Below are 22,474 nucleotides of genomic sequence, written 5' to 3' on the forward strand. Positions count from 1 at the left end.
GAGAACAGTGGAGAAATAACTCCAGAAAGAATGAAGAGACGGAGCCAAAGCAAAAAGCACCCAGTTGTGGATGTGACTGGCGATGGAAGTAAAGTCTGATGCTGTAAATATGCAAATAACTGACTCACTGGAAAAGACCCTGATGCTGGGAAAGATTGAAGGCAGGAGGAGAAGTGGACGACAGAGGATGAGATGGTTGGATGGGATCACCGACTCAATGGACATGAGTTTGAGCAAGCTCAGGAGTTGGTGATGGACAGGGAAGCCTGGTGTGCTGCAGTCCATGGGGTCACAAAGAGTTGGACATGACTGAGAGATTGAACTGACTGACTGATGCTATCTAACCATCTCATTCTCTGCCATCTCCTTCTTTTGTCTTCAATCTTTCCCAGCATCAGGGTCTTTCTAATGAAATTAATATGTTGTATACTATTTCAATAAAAATTTTTTAAAAGATGTGAATATGGTCACAAATTTATTGTCTAAAATTTGAATCAGCAAAACAATATTGCTTTCAATGGCAAAGTCAAAATCATAGCAAGCAGACAGAATATTTTAATTGTTAATAAATAGAAAGAAGAGGGACTTCCTTGGCAGCCCAGTCATTAAGATTTTACTTTCCAATGCAAGGGGTGTGGATTCGATCCCTGGTAGCAGAGCTAAGATCCCACACACCTTTTGGCCAAACCCCCCCCCCCAAAAATAGAAGCAATATTATAACAAATCCAATAAAGCCTTTAAAAATGCTGTACATCTTTTAAGAAAGAAAGAATGTATATATGAATAACTGAATCATTTTGCTGTACAGGAGGAATTAAAACACTGCAAATCAACTGTTGATTTCCTTCAGTAAAACTTAAGAAAGATAAATACAAATAGTTGCTAGAAAGTAAAAAAGAAAACCTGTCTTTACAAAAAAAAAAAAAAAGAGTATGAGCTTATGCAAAGCAACATGTACCCTAACGGTCCCACCGAAGATGTTTTTGGATACACTCAACAATTCAACCAACATCAACAGAAACTTTTTTCTATGTCTGAGATATCAGTCATAAAACAAAGACCAATACCATCAGCCATCAAATAGGGTAACTAATGCTTTGTGTATTTAAAATTTTGTTTTAAAAATCAGTTTTAAATATTAAATATCTGTGGCATTATTTTATAGTTTTTAAACTTTTTAACATTTATTTTTTAAATATTCCTTTCTTTTAATATTTTATATTATCAGATACCTATTATGGTAATTTTCTAATTTTGATAAATATCAATATTTTATGATTAGGTAAGATATTAGGGTTAGGGGAAGCTGAGTGAAAGCATATGGGAGCTCTACTATTTCTGCAACTTCTTTACAAATCCAAAATTATTTTAAAGTAAAAAGTAAAAAATATTTCAAAGTTTATTATCAGGTAGAGAATAATTTTACACATCATTAAGATATATAATCTAATATTTTGGTTCATAATAATAACACATGCATTTATTTCATATATATATATACATAAAATCTCTGAAACATTTAGAATAATCCTAACAAAAAAATTGTTCACTATTAATTATTATAGTTATCACTATTATTAAGAACATATAAAGAGCCTTTTTTTTTTAGAAAATACAGAATAATTTATAACTTTAGGAATTACCTGGAATTCCAATTTCTTATTTCTGAACCTCACGATCACTATCCTTCAGGAATTTGGAAACACTGGCTGACCACAAGCAACTGACAGAAATAAATGCAAACCCTCTCTGGAGGCATGTCTTAATTCATCTCAGATCTTGATATTTTCCAAACACTATGACTAGCACACAGAAACAGGTAACCAGACACATGATGAGTGCAGACCACACGAATGAGAACCATGTGACATTAAAAACACTCCCAGCAAGACTTAATACCTTGAAATTATCATCAGTTCAGTTCAGTCACTCAGTCATGTCCAACTTTGCGACCCATGGACTGCAGCATGCCTGGCGTCCCTGTGCATCACCAACTCCTGGAGTTTACTCAAACTCATGTCCATTGAGTTGGTGATGCCATCCAACCATCTCATCCTTTGTCATCCCCTGCAGACTATAAAACAACTCTCCTTACCATATGTAAAGAAAATAAAAACCAAGCTGAAAGATACCTGCAAGAAACAGAAAACTATAAAAGGTAACACATCAGATTTGAGGGGGAAAAAAAAATAGAGCTTCTAGTAAATGAGTCCTCATGACTGCATAATTCCGGAGTCTTACGAAGGAGCAATATGAAGAATAGTATAAAGGCTATACACATTTGTGTGAGCTCTCATGGAAATCCATATACCATCCTACACTTAAATTGAATCCATTCAGTGTACTCCCTGTTGGTCTAACTAGATTCACACTGATACCCATAAAATGGAGTTAAGTGTAAACAAAATAGTCATATATGCTACTGCTAAGTCACTTCAGTTGTGTCCGACTCTGTGCGACCCCATAGACGGCAGCCCACCAGGCTCCCCCGTCCCTGGGATTCTCCAGGCAAGAACACTGGAGTGGGCTGCCATTTCCTTCTCCAATGTATGAAAGTGAAAAGTGAAAGTGAAGTCACTCAGTCATGTCCGACTCTTGGCGACCCCATGGGCTGCAGCCCACCAGGCTCCTCCATCCATGGGATTTTTCAGGCAAGAGTACTGGAGTGGGGTGCCACTGCCTTCTCCATAGTCATGTATATTCTGCTCTAAAACCACCAAGCACAAACCAGAGCCCCCAACTGACTACAGTTCAAATAAATAAAGTCATACCCCCTTCTCCCTATATTTAAGTCTTGCAATTAGAAGTGTTTCTTAAATATATTTTTTCTAATTTCTCAAACTCCTATTAAATACCTACCATAAGCATAGCTAGGCATCTGCCCATTCATTTTCTTATTTAAAAAAGAAGTAGAAGGAGCAATAGCTACAAAGAATCTAATTTTTTTTTTTTTAATAACCTAATTTTGAGGGTGGCTCACGACTGGACTACTTTGCTACTATTAACTATATCTGACAAGGAGACCAGAATCTTGGCATCAATAGTCCCTAGTCTCCTAGTAGTCCAAGTTCAAAGAAACAGTGGAGGTAGGAGATCTTCGAAAGCACTGGAAGGTAGAGCAGAAACTTCAATTTCATTCAGTTAAACTCAATTCAACTCATCAAGTATTTACTGAGTCTACTACTTATGTCGAACACCACACCAGGTGCGTGGGAAATGGCACACCCACTATCTCTTATGAGCTGTCTTCTCATTAGGCTTAAAATTGTCATGGAGAGGTTATATAAATAACTAAATATTAATCAGGATTAGACAAATACTATATCAAAAGTTCCTTAAGGATTTCCCTCGTGGTCCAGTGGTTAGGAATTCATCTGCTAATGCAGGGGACATTCAATCCCTGGTCTGGGAAGATTCCAAATACTGCGAAGCAACTAAGCCTGTGCGCCACAGCTACTGAAGCCCACTCACCCTAGAGCCCATGCTCAGCAACGAGAAGAAGCCACTGAAATGAGAAGGCTGTGAACTGCAACGAAGAGTACCCCCACTCGCCGCAACTAGAGAAAGCCCACATGCGACAACGAAGACCAAATCCCGCCAAAAATACATAATTTCTTGAAAGTTTTAAATTTTATGCCTTAAAGTTCAAGATTAGAGGTTGTATGGGACTGTACTGGAGCGTTCAAACTGATTAATTTCTGCCTCTTCCAAGGGACTGCTTATATTGCTGGATGTACTTTTTTATGAAGACAAAAAAAGGTGACCTGAAGAGGCACTGTCAGTGACTGCAAGAAATAAGTAATTTCATCATATTAGCGATTGATACAAATAATACACCTATTAAAAATCAATCAATTCAACAGTAACACTGCCAATATTGTATATGGTAGAGTCAGATAAAGGAAAGTCTTCCTGATTAAGACTATACCCACCTACTGTGGGTCTTTTATTGCACTGAAAAAAAAAACAGCTTAATTATTAAATTAGTTCTGAAAAAGAAGGACAGGACTTCCTTGGTGGGCCAGTGGTTAAGAATCTGCCTGCCAATGTAGGGAACACGAGTTCAGTCCCTGGCTGGGCAAGATTCCACGTGGCACGGAGCAACTAAGCCTGTGCACCACAAGGAAGAGCAGCCCCACTTGCCCCAACTAGAGAAAGTCCTGGCACAGCAATGAAGATTCACTGCAGCCAAAAATAAAATAAATACATTAAAAAAAAAAAAGGTCAGTGGAATAAAAAAAGAATACCAGTTTCATCTGTTAGTACCAGTCCATTACTGGAATGCTGAATATAACATTTCTCTGGAACACTATTAATTCTAAAAAGTATCATTACTGAGAAATTATTAACACTTGGAATTTGAGAGAGTTTTGTTCTGCCACCTATACATCTAATGCAAGAATGGTTTACAAGTATATCTCAAAAACTGTATGTATAGAAGGTGATGGAGAATCTGAAGCTTGCTGTATCTTTGAGGATATAGCACTGAGCCAGTGTTCCCCTAGGATTCCTTTTCAGGCCCTCGGAAGTCATCAAGCAATCTGGCATTCCCCCAAGAGTTCAGCTACTCATATTAAATGAACGCCCTCTTGAGGACATGTCTAAGGGCTCACCCTTGTACTTCACCTTGAGAGCAAATGTTGCCGCTGCCACAGATGACCTGTGGGTCCAGTAACCTGGCTGGTCTCTAATACATCACGCTGCAAGTGCTCCCTCCCAGAGCCCAGACACCCTTCCAGAGCCGTACCCCTGATTTTGGAGTTCCCACAGAACTATGCCCACTGGCACAGCAATTCTTGCCTGAGCGTATTTTAGACAGAGGTTTCCTTTCTTTCTGTAAACCATTTCCTTTCCACTTTTCAGAAAATTACTCAGTTTCTGGTCTTCCAATAATACTCTTTCTTCTTGGATTTTTTTTTTATTCACTTTATTTTTTTTCATTCACTTTTAGAGATCTAAAGGAAAGTGAAGTTGCTCAGTCGTGTCCGACTCTTGAGACCCCACGGACTGCAGCCCTCCAGACTCCTCCATCCTTGGGATTCTCCAGGCAAGAATACTGCAGTGAGTAGCCATTTCTTTTTCCAGGGAACACCCAGCTTTTATTTATTAGGATCCTGCAACTCCTAGATCCATAGGGTGCTTTTTATTACTGACTTTCTTAAGGAGATACAGGTTTAGAGCTTTCCAGCACGTATGCCAAAGGGCATGCAGTCATGCTCTCCTTGGACCCTAGACCAGTTGCTGTTGTCTCACTCTTCTCCTACTTTATAAATTATTTCTTCTGGCAGTCTGGTGAATACAACTGGAGAATACACCAGCATTCTGGTGAATACAACTAAGTCCGTGCGCCACAACTACTAAGCCTGTGCTGAGAGCCCAGGAGCCAAAACTGAAGCCCATATGCTCTAGAGCCTGCACTCTGAGAAGTCCCTGTACCACAACTGAAGATTCCATGCCCGCCCATGCCCGCCAAAACTAGAGAAAAGGCCACGCAGCAACAAAGATGCAGCCAAAGAAACAAACAAAAAGCAAATTATTCCTTAGCTGTCCATCAAAAATGGTAACATATCCCTAAAAACTTGGGTAGGCTGTAATTTGGACTTGAGGGTATCAAGAAACAAGTATATACTGTCTTCTAATCACTTACCTCTAAGTTGCTGGAGTTCCATGTTCAAACTCTCAATGTTATTCTCATAGAACTCAAGATTCTGAAGGGTCTCTGCCCTCAGTGATTCCTCTTGCTTCTCCTCCAGCAGTAAGTTGAGCTCTTCCTGAGCCCTGCGGCACATATCCAGGTCCTGTTCCATCTCCTGGATCTTCACCAGGACCAAGGGACACTGGGAAGTTTGGTCCAAAGTCTTGTCGACATTCTCCGGGCCCTCCTTTTCTAGGCTCTCCCAGGCAGGACGGTTACAGGTTAAGAGCTTGGGGGGTACTGCATTTGTTCTCTGCTGGGCTGAGGGAGGCAGCGGAGCTGGGCGAGAGGGTCTCACTGCCAGGGGTGGATCCAGTCTCAGGTTCTGGTCTCCTGGCACATGGGGAGGAGTGGATGCTGGAGTACAGGGACGGGGTGGTGGGGGCCTTAGAGCTTTTCTCCTTTCAGGCAACTCCTGCTGAGTCATTAGCTTCGAGGAACCTCGGAAAATATCCTTTTCGGAGTTAAAGTCCATGATTGAAAAGTGGCGCAAAATTTTATCGGGTTCTGGGAAGGGCCCTGACAAGCTCTTCTCAAACTCTATCAGTTGTTGCGTCAACTTTGAATCCAGGTCCGTGCTGCCTTCTCCTTGGGACCGTGCCATAGCTTCCAGGGCAGGCGCCTTGTCTTGCAGACCAGGCTTCATCTCTGGTCTGTCCGGGGCGGAGCAAAAGCTGGAAGCACTTTCTTTGGGTGTGCAGTGCTTTTTCACACATCTTGCCAGGCCGTGGAGCTGAGAGCTCAACTGGCTGGGTCTGACTGCCCTGGAGGCAGTGAGGGAAGAGGCGCTGTGAAGAGGTGGCCCTGGCTTCTGCAGGGTTTTCGGCTGGGAGTATGAAGTTCTTCTGGGAGGTAGGCTGGAGTAGTCTCGAGTCCTTGCTTCTGGAGGAAGAGAGTCAGAATACTGGTCTGGGCTTGGGTGGCTTCCTCCTCTCATAGAATAATACTGGTTTCTCTGCAATTCAGGATGAAAAGGTACTGGAGGTTGGGACGCAACACCATTGACAACCTCTGAAGGATCCTTCGTGGAAGAGCATTTGACAAAAACCTCCTCATGCCCCGCACCTGGGCTTCTCGGGGGCTCTCCTGAGGGGTCCGCGTCCCAGTAAGACTGTTTGTTTTCTTCACACTCAGAAGTCAGGTGCTCCGGAGTAGAAATGGATGATGTTTCAGAAATAACACAGTTGGACTTCTCTGCTTCATACTCATGAAATTCATGTCTGTTTCCTTCTGCCTCTAAGGAGTTCTCTGAACAATCCAAAGGTGTGTCAGGAATGTTGGTGAGGTCGCTCTCCTGTGACAGATCCACGGTTTCCTCCACCCTTGTTTGAGGACATAATTTTACAAACCGGTAAGGAAAGATGCCCGTCCTGCCCTTCAGTGACCCTTCAAGCCAGCCATCTTCCAGCGTGCCCAGGATTCGGATTTTATCACCTACTTCAAAATCCAGCTCATTTGGCTCCAGGGCCTGGAATCTGTAGAGGGCAATTCCATAGGTGCCCGGCTGCTCACTGTCCTCTTCTGGCTCCTTCTCTTCTCCTGTACCGGTATCTACTTCACCATTACTAATGCAGTCATCACAATTTCCAGAACTGACCGATTCGTCCACAGTCCTCAGGGGCCCCAAAAGCTCCACAAAACCTTCTGGGAAAATGCCTCTTCGACCCTCTAGTTCCCCTTCAAACCAGCCTGGCTCAGGAATTCCAATAATGGTAATCACATCCCCTTCTCTGAAGTCCAGCTCCTCATCCAGCTGGGCAGAAAGCCCCATCAGCGCCCGGGCTTGTCCCATGGAATATTCGGGGATCTGGAGAAGAGCACTCTGTGAGTGCCACTGCCGACTCTGTGAGGAAAGGCAGAGCTCCCTAACACATGAGGATGGGAAGAAGCCCCGGGCACCCCAGCAGTTTCGGCCCTGCAGCCAGCCACCAGTGAGAGTGCCATCGAGAATCACTAGGTCACCTAAAGAAAGAAAAGAGAAGCAGAGATAATGACTTCCATTATCACCCCAGGAAGACAGTGGTATAAGTAATACTGCAATTCATCATCTTAAACACCTACCAAATTCAAGGGAATGTAAACCTAGAGTTTTCAGGGCATAAACACTTTTTGACAATTTAGTGACAATAGAGTGAATATTCCTGTAAACCTGTGGTTTCCAAAATGTGGTCCTCAAAACCCTGGGGGTGGTCTCCTAAGAATCTTTCAGAGGGTCTATGAGGTTAAAACTATTTTTTTTTTCACTTCATCCAAAACAATGTAATGTGGCAAACTGAATACTGATACAAATAAAAGAATCTAGATTTCTTCTATTTTTAAATTAAAATTTCAAAACACTGTTGAGTGTATTGCATAGCTTGCAGGATCTTAGTTCCTCGACCAGGGATTGAACTTGCACCCTCGGCAGCGAAAGCACAGAGTCCTACCTACTGGACCACCAAGAAATTCCCTAGATTTCTTCTACTAAACCAATATTAAAGACATCTGCGAAAAATGTAAATAAATGTTACTATTCTCAATAAATTTTTTTTGTTTAGGAAACTAGTTATTTTTCATAAAATGTTATTCATGTTATTAATGTTAATATGCATTTAAAAAATAAATTGATAATTTAAAAAAATTCTCAGCTTTAATAGCTAATGTAAATATTAATAGACTCACAAAAGCAAGTACTCTTCAGGTTCTCAAAAATTCCAAGAATGTAAATGAATCCTAGGATCAAAAAGGTTGCGAAATGCTACTACCAACAAGTTTGTACCACTGGATTTATTTATAAATGATGGAGAACATATTCATTTCCACTAGAAGCCTTTGAATAGATTGATCTAATTTTTCACATTAAGTTATATTCAATATAAAAAATTAGGAAAGAAAGAAATCTTCAAAGTCCCTCCTGAACAATCCTTATCCTGAAAATACATCATAATGAAATCTTAAAAGAGTGTTCAAGTAATCAGGACTTTGTTTTTGAATATAATCAGTAATTTCAATGTTGTTGTTTCAAGCTATCGTCACAAAATACACACTAAACAGTTAGCATCTGTCTTGCTGCTGAAAAAGATGAGGAGTGTAAAAGATGGGGCACAGTGCTTGTTTCTGAAAAAAATGAAACTAAAATTCAACCTGTTATGATTCACCCCAGTGAATAAATTCCTCTATAGATTTGCAGCAAACTTTTATTTTCTAATTATGAATTATTCATTTTGTAGATTATCGATTTTAATTTTTTTAAACTTTCTTGACGTCTAAGTCAATTTCCCTTTCATGAGTATGGGTGATTAAGGAATGCAACTGGCCCAAGTAAAATAAGACCAAGAGAGCCAAGCACCTGGCAAAATCATGAGGCCTTTTATAGTCAAGCATACTTGAATGCTGGATTATCGTTTAGGGTATCAATTTATAAACTCTTTTTATAAAAATTAAGTCTATCTTCTTATGAAGTGAATTAGATGCAATACTGGCAGGTACCATGTCTCTCTTTTGTTTCAAAAACCTGGTAAAATACCTTTCACACAGGAGTCACTCAATGTCCTCGTTATGAGTGAAGATTCTTCAATTTCCCAATAAATATATCTTCCCTCCAAAACTAGCTCCATGCTGCCAACTTCCTTTTGTTCTATAATTTCTTCTCTCAAAACGCTTATTCCACTCATCACTTGCTCGTTGCTACCATCTAGTCCGACTCTCATCATCTTATTCTTTTAAAACTTTCCCCAGACACTGTCTCTTCCAATCTACCAAACTAAGACTATAAACGTACCAATTTTATCATACTCTCCCCCTGTTCAAATGTTTACCATGGGACATGAAGGCTTCTTCCTATTAATCAAGGCTTCTTCTATAATAATCCTATTCTTACTACCTGAAATATATTAAAAGAAAATAAGCTTGCTCTGAATGTTCTCCAAAGAGATTTAGTTCTAAGCTACCAAAAGAAAGTGTTCGTGAAAGTCACTCAGTCATGTCTGACTCTTTGCGACCCCATGGACTATACAGTCCATGGAATTCTCCAAGCCAGAATACTGGAGTGGGTAACCCTTCCCTTCTTCAGGGGATCTTCCCAATCCAGGGATCAAACCCTGCATTGCGGGCAGCTTCTTTACCAGCTGAGCTACCAGGGAAGCCCAAGCTACCAAAAGGCTGCTCTTATGTTTTCACCTCAATGCAACCTGGCATTCACATCCAGATACAATCTCCCCCTGCCCCATCCCCAGCTATCCAATATTATCTCACCTCTGAGAACCTAATCCACACAAGGGGACTTTCACTGTCTCCTAAACAAGCCTCTCCATTCGAAACCTTAGCATATTTCTCTAATAAACTTTAGAGGTCTACACATATCTTGGTCATCTGCAGTCTACTAAAGAATGTATCACTTATATCAACAATTTTGACACTTGTATATTTATAGACTATACAGCTCCTAATGTAAGATTTTTGCATTTAGTGGTAGGCATTAAATCATTCTCACTAATTTCATACTGATTTGCTTAGATGTTCCTGAAAAATAGGGTCTTGGTCCTGTATTTCTATTTTCCCCTTAATTTCTGATTCAATATTCCACTGGTCAGAGCTTGGGGTCCTGAGAATTACAAGTGACTTTTTCCCATTCCAACTGGACCACAGAAGAAACTCACTGGAGACATGGCTACTGTTCAGACACAATAAGCCTTTGAGGAAACAAGAATAAAAGTGTGCCATAACTCCCACTCTACTGGCTTTGAAATGAACTGGCTTTTTTAAAGCTGCAGAATCAGGATATTTTCTTGTAATGCCAGATCTCTATGAAATCCTTACAGTAGGATTTGTTTCCCTATTTTCAGTTGAGTGACTGTTTTGATAGGCTTTATTATCTGCAGGCTTAATGCAGAATTATCTGCTTTCTGTTGATTATTTCTATATAATGAAGGTGAATTTTTTTTTAAAGTCACAATTTGGTCCCTGAAAAGCACTTCAGAGATAATTTTGTTGAATACTTTTATTTTATATAGCCCTGTTATTGAGTTTTTTGCATTCTGATTCTTTAGGATGGAGGCTACTTGGTGGTCATTTTCTAGACTTCAAAAACAACAATATGAGGAACTCCTGGAATACAGTGACCAGATTTTAAGAATAGAAAAATAGGAAGTGGGGTGACTCTTAGGGTCAGCCTGAGGCTTTTATTTATGCACAATTAATCCCAGTCACCACAGTGCTTGTTTCTTCTGGTTAAATTTTTATTTTGCATTTGAACAAGAAATGCATTAAGAATAGTATGATAAGAAAGTCCTAGAGTCTGGCTCTGCAGGTATTAGGTCCTCACTGAATCCTAGCGCCCAGGGACTCTGTGCTCTATGGAGATCGACCACACTCTTTACCGAGGCTTCCATAGGAGCCATATCAGAACCTTAATCCTGATATCTCACGCACATGACACCAGAAATTTATGACACAAGTGCTTTAACTGATAATTATCATTTATCTATTTATAAATACATTTATCAATTCAATTTGTATTGGTCTTTTTGGGGGGTAGGGAGGTAGTCTAGAAGCATGGGGTTGTAAGCAAGGAATAAGCATTCTGTATTGTATAAGGCAATTAAATATTTCATCACTAACTTTTTTTTCCTCTCCTCTTTCACTGTCTTTTCTTTGCCATACTCTCTTTTTGTTTTTTGTTGTCTCTCTCTTTTCCCCGCTCTGTATTTTTTAGGATAGTACTCGCATTGATCTTTCTAAGAGACAAACTTGTTTCTGAATTTAATATAACTCCAACTATAGGGAACAGACCAAAACAAATGGGAAGCTTCAGGGAAAGGAGGAAGGGTGACACCTGCTGGAAGAACCACTGGTGGTTTTCATTCCAAATAGAATCTCCCTGGAAAATGTAGATACACACAAAACTTCACATAATTATCAAGAAATGAGGCCCCCTGAAGCACACTTATGAGCTCCAGGATGAGAACAATAAAATAGCTAATTTTTACTGAGTGCTTTACCCTGTGCCAGATGCTTTAATGTATAACCTCCTTTAGTCCTCACGACTACCCTGAGGTAGGTACTATCATTTGTAGATAAGGACACTGAGGCCAAGAGAACTTAAGTAATTAAACCAAAGTCAATAGCTACTGAGTTGTGAAGCTGGATTTAAATCTAGGGACATCAGAATTCTTACCCCTAAACTATACTGCCGGCGATCTTCCCAACCCAGGTCTCCCGTATTAGAGGCAGACGCTTTAACCTCTGAGCCACCAGGGAAGCCCAACTATATATAATATATATTAATTATACATATATATAAATAATATAATTTAGTTATAATAGATATACTTTTTCTCTTATTTCAGTGATACTTCTGAAAGGTAAGTAAATAACAACTGAAGGCAGCATGATAAAACAAAACAGGTCTCAAACATTATTCCACATGCTCTTAAAGGTTTCCAAATCCCTCTTGACATACATTAAATCACAGAAGAGGAGACGCTTCCCTGCTACACTGAAGGATCAAAGGAAAGGTAAAGAAACAACAAGGAACAGGATTAATAGCACTAGAGATAAAGTCCTAGGGATAAAGGGATGTATACACTCATGAGCGGAGACACGGATCTTCATAAACCATATGTAGTATAAAACAATAGAAAATCAAAGGAATTAAAGTCACTTCTGTGTCTCATGCTAAGCTTCCCCCCAAATTAAAAACTGTATACATATACCTAGCTTCCTCATCTTCAAAGGCTATACGTCCTAATCAGAAGACTTACAGAACTAAAAGATGTGAAAAGCATTGAAGGAAACAGAGCTGAATAGTCAGCATGTTAACTGGCAGACAGCAAAGTATCACAGAAGAGAACAAGCTAAAACCACTAATAATTAATAATATATCTCTTTCCCTATGCATCCCCTGCTCAGCATTCTTTCCTTTTGAGCTCTGCTTATGTTTTTCAGGCGCTTCCTAGGTGGTGCTAGTTGTAAAGAACCCACTTCCCAGTGCAGGAGACTTAAGAGACTCAGGTTTGATCCCTGTGTGGGGAAGATTCCCTGGAGAAGGGCATAGCAACCCACTCCAGTACTCCTGCCTGGAGAATCCCATGGACAGAGGAGCTCCTCAGGCTTAACTTGTTAAAAGCTAGTTAAGATAAGATCTACAGGCTCCAGGATCCAGCCTGACCCTGAGTCAGTCTTCGGAGAGGTGACTTGTGGCTAAAAGGTCCACACCAAGGTCTTCCTGAGAATTTCTTTGGTGGCCCTGGGATTCCTGAGGTGGATTTTAACTTGAAAGCAAGTTCACAACACATTAGTCCAGTCTTCTCAAGGGAAGCATTCAGCAGAAAGTCTCTCTGTTTAGTACCTAAGACAACTTTGTGCTTAGTCTCTCGGTCATGTCCAACTCTTTGAGACCCCATGGTCTGTAGCCCACCAGGCTCCTCTGTCCATGGGATTTTCCAGGCAAGAATGATGGAGTGGGTTGCCATTTCCTTCTCCAGGGGATCTTCCTGACCCAGGGATCAAACCCACATATTCTATGTCTCATGCACTGCTTGTGGATTCTTTAGTAACTAAGCCATTGGGAAAGACTACAAAAGATATAATATGAAGTAAACAAACTAATTCCAGAAACCACATTCTCAAATTCCTTAAATGTTGTCGACATACTGTACATTCCCATATAGTATACTGTTATACACAGAATAATAGATAACAAAGTCGTATCAATGTTGTTAGCCACTGGGCTCTGGCCCTTTCTCCACACCTTCTGATTGGTCTGACTGATGTGAACTCAACCCTCCAGTGGAAGAACTATGAGTATGAACAGATAAGGTTCCTTGCTATAACATCCTCTATTTCTGTCTTCGCAACACTGATTAGCAAAAATGTATTCAGAACAGAGGTAGGGTTCAGTGTAAAGTGAAGACAAGAAACTCTGACAATTGATTTTGAGGATTAAGGTCAAAATTCACTTTTCCTTTCTTCTCACTGAATAAAGGTTAGGGAGTTTGCTTGGTATCTCTCCCCACCTCTGTGTGCACTCTCTCTCATATATGTACATAGTTTAAGAAATTAAGCCCATTCCAGGACTTCCCTGGTGGTCCAGTGGTGAAGAGACTGTTTCCATTGCAGGGGGCATGGGTTTGATCCCTGGTAGGGAACTAAGATCCCACATGCCATGAGGTATGGCCCAAAAGAGAAAAGAAAAGGAAATTAAGTCTATCCCTTTAGTGCCATACTCAGAAGAGTAAGTAACAATATTAATATATCCAATAAATCATACAATTCTAATGACTGCTGTGAGTCACAAAACTGCACTGATCATAAGCTTCAGTTCATGGAACACTACTGGTTTCTGTGCTTATGCAGAAATGTATGTACATACGTATGTGTGCTGAAATGGTTTAGTCACTCTTTAGACATTCAGGCTTCCCTGGTAGCTCAGAGGTTAAAGCGTCTGCCTGCAATGTGGGAGACCTGGGTTCAATCCCTGGGTCAGAAAGATCCCCTGGAGAAGGAAATGGCAACCCACTCCAGTATTCTTGCCTGGAGAATCCCATGGACAGAGGAGCCTGGTGGGCTACAGTCCACGGGGTCGCAAAGAGTCGGATACAACTGAGTGACTTCGCTTTCACTTTCTTTCAAGTCTATCAGAGTACATGAAGCGAGAAATACTTGAAATATCACTGAGACATGACTATGACTATCTGTTTAAAACCACTTCCTTTTAAACTTGTTCTGATGAGAACTTTAATAACATTACCTAATAGTTGGGTAGCAGTGGGAATGTTCTGCATCTCTGCCTTAACTTGCATACCACAATTCCTGCTCTATTATTATACATTAATAAATAAGTCTTAGTACCTAAGACTTGACTACACAAGATACAGAGAATGAAATGAGACTATATTTGTGAGAAAAAAATACTGTAGAAATTATAAAATGCTACTCAAAGATAAGGATTTATTATTGTCAGCTCTATCTTGGTATTATTGAAGACTCGAGAGGTTAATTACTTATAAAAATTCAAAAAAGATCTAGCTGGCAAAATGGACTGACCCCACAAGTATTATTTTAAACAGACTACTCTTGGGTGATCAACTTACCTCGATGGAGAGGAAGACTGTTCAGTTCTAGGGATGTAAACTCACAGATACAGACATATAGTCTCTCGCCCTCTTTTAGACTGGGAATGGTAACAACTTCTACAAAACTGCTGGGGAACTGTCCTGAAAATAAAACCAAACATTTCCAGTATTAAAATTCCTTTTTCCTATTTGTGTCCCAGGACAAAAAGCTTTTTTTGAGCTCATTTATAGACCCCCAAATTAAAAACTCACTGAGTACTCATAGCTGGAAAATCTACTGTAGAAAATGTGCAATGCACAAAATTAGGTGCCTGCAGAACACAGAAAGTGCAATTCAGTCCAGTAAGCATTTAATGGCCATCACTCTATCAAAGGCACACTGCAGAGGGGAAAAAGAGTAAGACAGCCTTGGCCCTGAAAGATCCTGAAATCTAGTTCAGACATAAAATCTAATTCAGACATAAGCAATAATTCAGTCTGAAATCCAGTGTCAACTCATAGGTATACAAATTGCTATGGAAGTTCAGAGAAGGCAGAAACTGGGTCAGGAAGAAGATGAAAAATTTTATGAAAAAAAACTACAGTTGAGTCTGAAGATGGGCAGGGTTTTAATAGGTAATAGTAGATAGACAAGCCTGTCAGTTGGAAAGCATCAGAAAGTTTAGCTGATTCCACCTTCTATATATCTCTTGCATCTGTCCACTATCTCAAGACTCATCATCTCAGTCCAAGCCACGGCTACTTCTCACCTCGATTACTGCAACAACTTCCCATCGCACCTCCCTGCTTTTGGCTTTGCCCTTTCCTATCATTCTTCAGTTTGAAGCAGAGAGCTTTGTAAAATACAAGTCTGACTGTGCCTGAAGCACGTTTACAGCAGCCCATTTCCATAACCCCTTTTCATAGCATGCGCTGTCCTCCACGATCTAATCTCTGTTCATCTCCCCAGGCCATCTCCCCCCTCTCAACCATTCACACTTCATGCCAGACTGAACTTTTCTCAGTTCCTCCATGCTCGTTTCCTCTTGTTCCAGGGCCCCTGAATAAGCAATCCTCTCTGCCTTTCCTCTTTGACTTCTGACACACCATATTTATCCTAGCTGAGGTATCACATCTACTGGGAAATAAACTATTATCCCCCAAATATGGGTTAAGTATCAACAGAGTCTGTTCTGAGGATTGTTAAGATATACTCCAAGCCAGACATACATAAATATATGCACGTTAAGGCTGGATTTAACACAGATGCATGTTGTGGGAGAAGAACTTCTAGTCTCCTCCTGAATTCATGAAAGAAACTGGTGCTAATATATGTTTTCAAGAATAGAAAAAAGGAAACCAGGCACATGCAAAGTGGGAGGTAAGCGCATCTAGGGTACAGGGCAACTTTAATAAATTTAGGTAACCCGGGGATTTAAGAGGGCAGCTGGTACCTAACCATGTCAGCCTTTTAAAGGAGCCTGCAAGGAGAGATGCACTGATAATAGACGTTCTCTCCCTGCTGGTAGAAACCACAGCAAACACATACAGAAAACACAAAAGGATCTGAAATTTATTTACTGGGCTTGCCATTAAACCTTAATTTTTAATATAGAAAGAAGGGAGCGCCTGTGGCCTATTTTGAATGTGAAGAATCATAAGCCTCTTACCTGTCACATCCTCTTTCTTTCCTAGAAGCCAAAATTCATCCACCACTGCCAATACCTCAATAATATCTCCCACAAACAGTGGCAGTTCTTCTGACACGCTAGGGCAGAAGTCAAAGATGGCTCGAACCACTGAGCCAGCCTCCATCTTTAAACCTGGAACGAAAGGTAAAAGAAATGGGAAAGTAGAATTATTTAAGACACTGCAGTATAGACCTAAATCTTGCGAATTATCGTTAAAATATAAAGGTACTTATAATGAAGTCAAAGTAAATAAGAAGTTTCAAAAAATCAGAATGCTATCTCACTTATTTCTTTAAAAAACAATAATTTCCTCATACATTTTCATTTGATTTTCAAAGTCATTCTGGAATCGAAAAAAAAAAAATGACCTATAGCTATGAGTAACAGAAAACATGCAATGTGGAACTGCAGACTTTCCAATATGCCTGAGGAAAGCAATATGGAAATTAACATTTTTTAAGTACAAGGCAAGAGGGTACTTTTAAAATATGGTATTTAAAAGGTAGGGAATTGAAATATGGCATTTCATCTATTCCTCATAACTATATCTTTTTTTGCTTATTTATTTCTTCTCTTTGTATTTCCATATATATTTTATTTTTTCAAGTTTTATTTATATAATTGACGTACACCTCTGCATAAGTTTTTGTTTCCCTGGTAGTTTAGACGGTAAAGAGTCTGCCTGGCTGCAATACAGGAGACCTGGATTCAATCTCTGGCTTTGGAAGATCCCCTGGAGAAGGCAATGGCAACCCACTCCAGTAATTCCATGGACAAAGAGAAGCCTAGTGGGCTCTAGTTCGTGGGGTTGCATAGAGTTGGACACGACTGAGCAACTAACAGAGTATATTCTGCATAAGTTTAATCATGAAGTGATTATTGCAATAAGTTTAGTGAACACCCATCATTTCATACAGATACAAAATTAAAGAAATATATTTAAAAATTACATTTTAAACATGTATTTTCCTTCTGATGAGGGCTCTTAGGATGTACACCCCTAATAACTTTCATACATAACATACGCAGTATTAATTATACTGATCATGTTGTATGTTACATCCCTAGTACTTTTTTATCTTACGGTGAAGTGACAGAAAGTTGCTCAGTTGTGTCTGACTTCTTGTGACCCCATGAACTGTAGCCTGCCAGGCTCCTCTGTCCACGGGATTCTCCAGGCAAGAATACTGGAGTGGATTGCCATGCTCTCCTCCCAGGGGATCTTCTCAACCCAAGGATTGAACCTGAGTCTTCTCGGGGAGTTTATACGTTTTGACTGCCTTCATCCAATTCCCCCAGCCACCTCTGCCCTATCTATGGTGACCACAAAATCTGATTTCTTTTTCCGAGTTTGTTTGTATCTGAAGTCTAGTTGACCTATAACACCATGTCAGTTCCTGTTACACAACTTGGTGATTCAATAGTTCTACACATTTCAAAGTGATCACCATGATAAATCTAGTCATGATATGTCATCATACAAAGACAGGAGTTATCAACTGTATTCCCAACACTATACATTTCATACTTGTGAATCATTTATTGTACAACTGGAAGTTACTTCTTAAACTCTCTCATCTATTTCCTTCCTCCTCCTGCCCACCTCCCCTCTGGCAACTGTTTGTTCTTTGTGTCTATAACTTTGTTTCTATTTTACATTTGTTCATTTGTTTTTTAGATTTCACATATAAGTGAAATCATACAGTATTTGTCTTTCTCTGACATTTCATTTAGCATAATGCCCTCTAGATCCATTCACATTATCAAAAATGGCAAGATTCCATTCTTTGTTATGAATTAGTAATATTCCATTACATATATACACACACACACACACGCACACAGATATATAATATAACCACATCTTCTTCATCCATTTACCTACTAACAGGCACTAAGTTTGCTTCCTAAGTTTACAGCTTTTGTAACTAATGCTGCAATGAACATAGGGGCTCATCTCTCTTTCTGAATTAGCTTTTGTCAGATAAATATCCAGGGCTGGAATTGCTGGATCACACGGTAATCCTGTTTTCAATTTTTTGAGGAACTTCCATACTGTTTTCCATAGTGGGTGTACCAGTTTATATTCCCACCAACAGTGCATAAGGGTTCCCTTTTCTCCAGATTACATCCTTGCCAACACATGTTATTTGGTCTCTTTAACAGCCAATATGGTAAGTGTGAAGTGACAACTCACTGCAGTTTTAATTTGTATTCCCTGATGACCAGTGGTGTTGAGCATCTCTTCATGTGCCTTTTGCCCATCTGTACACCTTCTTCAGGAAAAATGTCTAGATCTGTTTATTCTTTTAATTGGGGTGTTTATTTGATACTGAGTTGGTTATATCATTTGCAAATTATCTTCTCCCATTCAGTAGGCGATGTTTTTCTTTTGTTGATAATTTCCTTTGCTGTACAAAAGCTTTTTAGTTTTGTGTGGTCTCTCTCCACAACTACCTTAAATATGGGGGTACTGAGGCTCAGAAAGTTATAAAACTTCATTTGTTCAAGATCACAGAGTTTATAGCACCAGGGCCAGGATTTGGACTGAGGGCATTCTGGTGCCTACTTACTTCTATCTAAAAAAAAAAAAGGAACTTTGACCTGAATAACAGCAACAGTGGCGCAGATTTAAAATGCATTGAAAAATAAAAATCCATTAAAAAAAAAAAATCAAGAAAAGACTATGTAGATGACGCCTCCAGACAAGACTGAGTACACTATACCACATCAACAGTGTGTTTTCTGTTCAAAGAAGCCTACAGTCCAAACTTGGATACTATCTGCTATGGCATCTGTGCTGTTATAAGACAACGTGTCTGTTATTCTCTGTCAAGGGAACTTACGTGCATGCTCACCTGGTGGCTCAGATGGTAAAGAATCTGCCTGCAGTGCAGGAGACCTGGGTTCCATCCCTGGCTCGGGAAGATCCCCTGGAGAAGGGAATGACTACCCACTCCAGTATTCTTGCCTGGAGAATCCCGTGGACAGAGGAGCCTGGCAGGCTATAGTCCATCGGGTCAGACAGTCAGACACGACTGAGCAACTAACACTTCACTTCAAGCAACAGAAAGGGAGGCAATAAAAAGGAGGGCATATATATACTGGAAACCCTCAGGATTACTTTACTCTTCTCCCAGGTCTTTTACAAGAAGCAACAGAAGATCTCCAGAGTGTCCAGGCCCCAAGCCTACTGTTTTTTATTTGCATCAAGTATTCATTTGGTGCTGGTAGAGATGAGGATTCTTTCATCTCACATATAACTATGCTAAGTCACTTCAGTGTGATTCTTTTCAACCCCATGGACTGCAGCCTGCCAGGCTCCTCTGTCCATGGGATTCTCCAGGCAATATTGGAGTGGGTTGCCATGCCCTCCTCCAGGGGATCTTCCCAACCCAGGGATCGAACCTACATCTCTTACGTCTCCGACATGGGCAGGCAAGTTCTTTACCACTAGCACCACCTGAGAAGCTGCTACATATAACTATAATCAACATCAAAAAGCACCAAGTGCCTAATTACAAAAAAGAATAGTTATAGCTTCATTAAGTTTACAGTCTAAGAATGGTGTGGACAAACATTTAGGCACATAATAAATTGTTTAGTCTATTAATGCAAAGTACCTATAAGTTTCTAATGACTCATGCAATACAAATGTTACGTATTTCACTTGAACTACTGAATAAAAAGAGCTTATCCTTGTGTTACAGAAACTTTTTTCCTATAATGAGATGACTTGGGTGTACAACGGAAAAAAGAAGTAGCTAGTAACATTCCCACATCCTCTCCCACCACATATTTTCTTTAAATATTAAAACATACAAATCTTCCCTAGTGGCTCAGATCGTAAAGGATCTGCCTGCAATGCAGGAGACCCAGGTTCAATCCCTGGGTTGGGAAGATCCCCTGGAGTAGGAAATGGCAGCCCATTTTAGCATTCTTGCCTGGGAAACCCCATGGACAGAGGAGCCTGGCGGGCTACGGTTCATGGGGTCGCAAAGACTCAGACACGACTGAGTGACTAACACAATTAAAAATCACACACTGAGGAGGCAGCATACTGTGAATGCAAGTTACTGGGCTCCTGGTGTCTCAGAGAGATCAACGTTCGAATCCCAGCTCCACTATATATTAGCTTTTTCACCTTGGATATATTACTTGGGCTTCAGCTTCTTTTTTAAAAAAAAATGGAGATAATCATACTTTCATAATAATCATCAAGAGGGTGACGATAATGATAAAAGTAATTATACTAGTGCCTAATAAGGTGACAAACAGATTTAAGGGATTAGATCTGGTAGACAGAGTACCTGAAGAGCTATGGATAGAGGTTCATAACACTGTCAAAAATATAGTTTTTCCAGCAGTCATGTGCAGATGTGACAGTGGGACCATAAAGAAGGCTGAGCACCGAAGAATTGATGCTTTTGAACTGTGGTGCTGGGGAAGACTCTTGAGAGTCCCTTGGACTGCAAGGAGATCAAACTAGTCATTCCTAAATGAAATCAACGCTATTTATCCTTTGGAAGGACTGAAGTTGACACTCCAATACTTTGGCCACCTGATGAGAAGAGCTGACTCATGGCAAAGAACCTGATGCTGGGAAAGATTGAGGGCAGGAGGAAAAAGGGATGACAGAGGCTGAGATGACTGGATTGCATCACTGACTCAATGGACATGAGTTTGAGCAAACTCCAGGAGATAGTGGAGGACAGAGAAGGCTGGTGTTCTGCAGTCCATGGGGTCCCAAAAAGTCAGACACAACTTAGCAACTGGACAACAACAATGCCTAATATTTAATTAGCACTTCTATACATAGCACTATGACTTCCCTCCTTGGGTCTTCACAACAGCGCTGCCGTATATAGTTGGTTCCCATTCTGCAAGCTCAGAGAGGTGATGTAATCTGTCCAGGGTCACATAGTAAGTCAGACATGGAACAGGAATGCAGATCTGCCTGTCTTCAAACCCATAACCAGTATGCTAATAGTGTGAAAGCATCTAGGACAGGGGGAACACAGTAGGTGCTCAGTAAGTGTTAGCAGTTATTATTAAACATTATTTCCATAATCATCTACAAGATTAAATCTGTCAACAATATAGCATCATCAGAGAATGTGATATTTCAAGTATACGAATTTGTGATATTTCAAGTATACAATTTACTATTTCAACATGTCAAACATGGTTAACTTTGACCATGTTTAAAACCTAGGCACATAACATACATCCTTGCCATCAACAGAAGAGACACTGAACACTAACTTAATAATAAGCTCATTATTAAGACCGTTTCTTACTGTACTCTTCTGTGACACATAGTACCAGTGCTATGCAAGTTTTAGGTTTTTCTCTTTTAATGTCAGCCTTTGCTCTGCCATCAGTTTATCTCCTCTGTCAACTTTTCTACCTCTTTCTAGATCGTTGTTTATAATCTGCTGGGAGTGGCAGGGAACCACACACACACCACCAAAATTATTACAAGTTTCTAGATAAATAAAAAGTAAACACACTCCAAGTACGAGGCTCACAAGCCCTTCTGCAGTGGTAAAAGTACGTGTGGTAGTGCTAGAGTCCTTCAACAGTTATTTTTTATGTGCTCTGAGGCCCCTTTCTTAGTTTCTGGCTGTCTTCCAGATAGCTGAAGTTGCCAGATGTCAGATTTCCACATAAGGGTGGTGTCAAAAATATTTCTTTCCCCTAAAACAAACAATATTTTGCAAAATCCTTAACCATCTATATATTATTAAAACAACTCAAGGTTGAGCCAAGGTAGATATTATTTTCCTTTTCCTACTATCTTTTCTCAAATTTTATCTATCAGACTAAATATATACCTCATTATCTAAAATATCAAGGAGAGAATTACCATAAGCCCCAGAGGGTGACTTAGAGAGCTACCCTGGTCCATGGAGGAGTGACCTTTGTGAGCTGAAAGGGTTAAAGCTTCTCCTCGAGAACCTTCCTGCTCTACCAGAAAATGACTCAGAAGCAGAGGAGGGTCTGGCTCAATAAATACTTTTACTGACTGACCTCCTACCCTATTGGAAGGAGTG

At 40.1% G+C, this 22,474-nt stretch overlaps 1 protein-coding gene across 1 annotated transcript in view; it reads right to left on the reverse strand.

The window, feature by feature from the left end:
• Nucleotides 1-22,474, reverse strand: part of DNMBP (dynamin binding protein) — a 114,309-nt gene that overhangs the window by 64,678 nt on the left and 27,157 nt on the right. The window contains exons 2-4 of the mRNA XM_052660710.1: nucleotides 16,398-16,550; nucleotides 14,767-14,889; nucleotides 5,648-7,657 (exon numbers count right to left, since the gene is read on the reverse strand). Of these exons, the coding sequence (XP_052516670.1) occupies nucleotides 5,648-7,657; nucleotides 14,767-14,889; nucleotides 16,398-16,542 (2,278 nt within the window). The 5' untranslated portion in view covers nucleotides 16,543-16,550. The remainder of the gene's footprint in view (nucleotides 1-5,647; nucleotides 7,658-14,766; nucleotides 14,890-16,397; nucleotides 16,551-22,474) is intronic.

Source organism: Budorcas taxicolor, chromosome 23, assembly GCF_023091745.1.
Source record: "Budorcas taxicolor isolate Tak-1 chromosome 23, Takin1.1, whole genome shotgun sequence".
NCBI classification, from domain to species: domain Eukaryota; kingdom Metazoa; phylum Chordata; class Mammalia; order Artiodactyla; family Bovidae; genus Budorcas; species Budorcas taxicolor.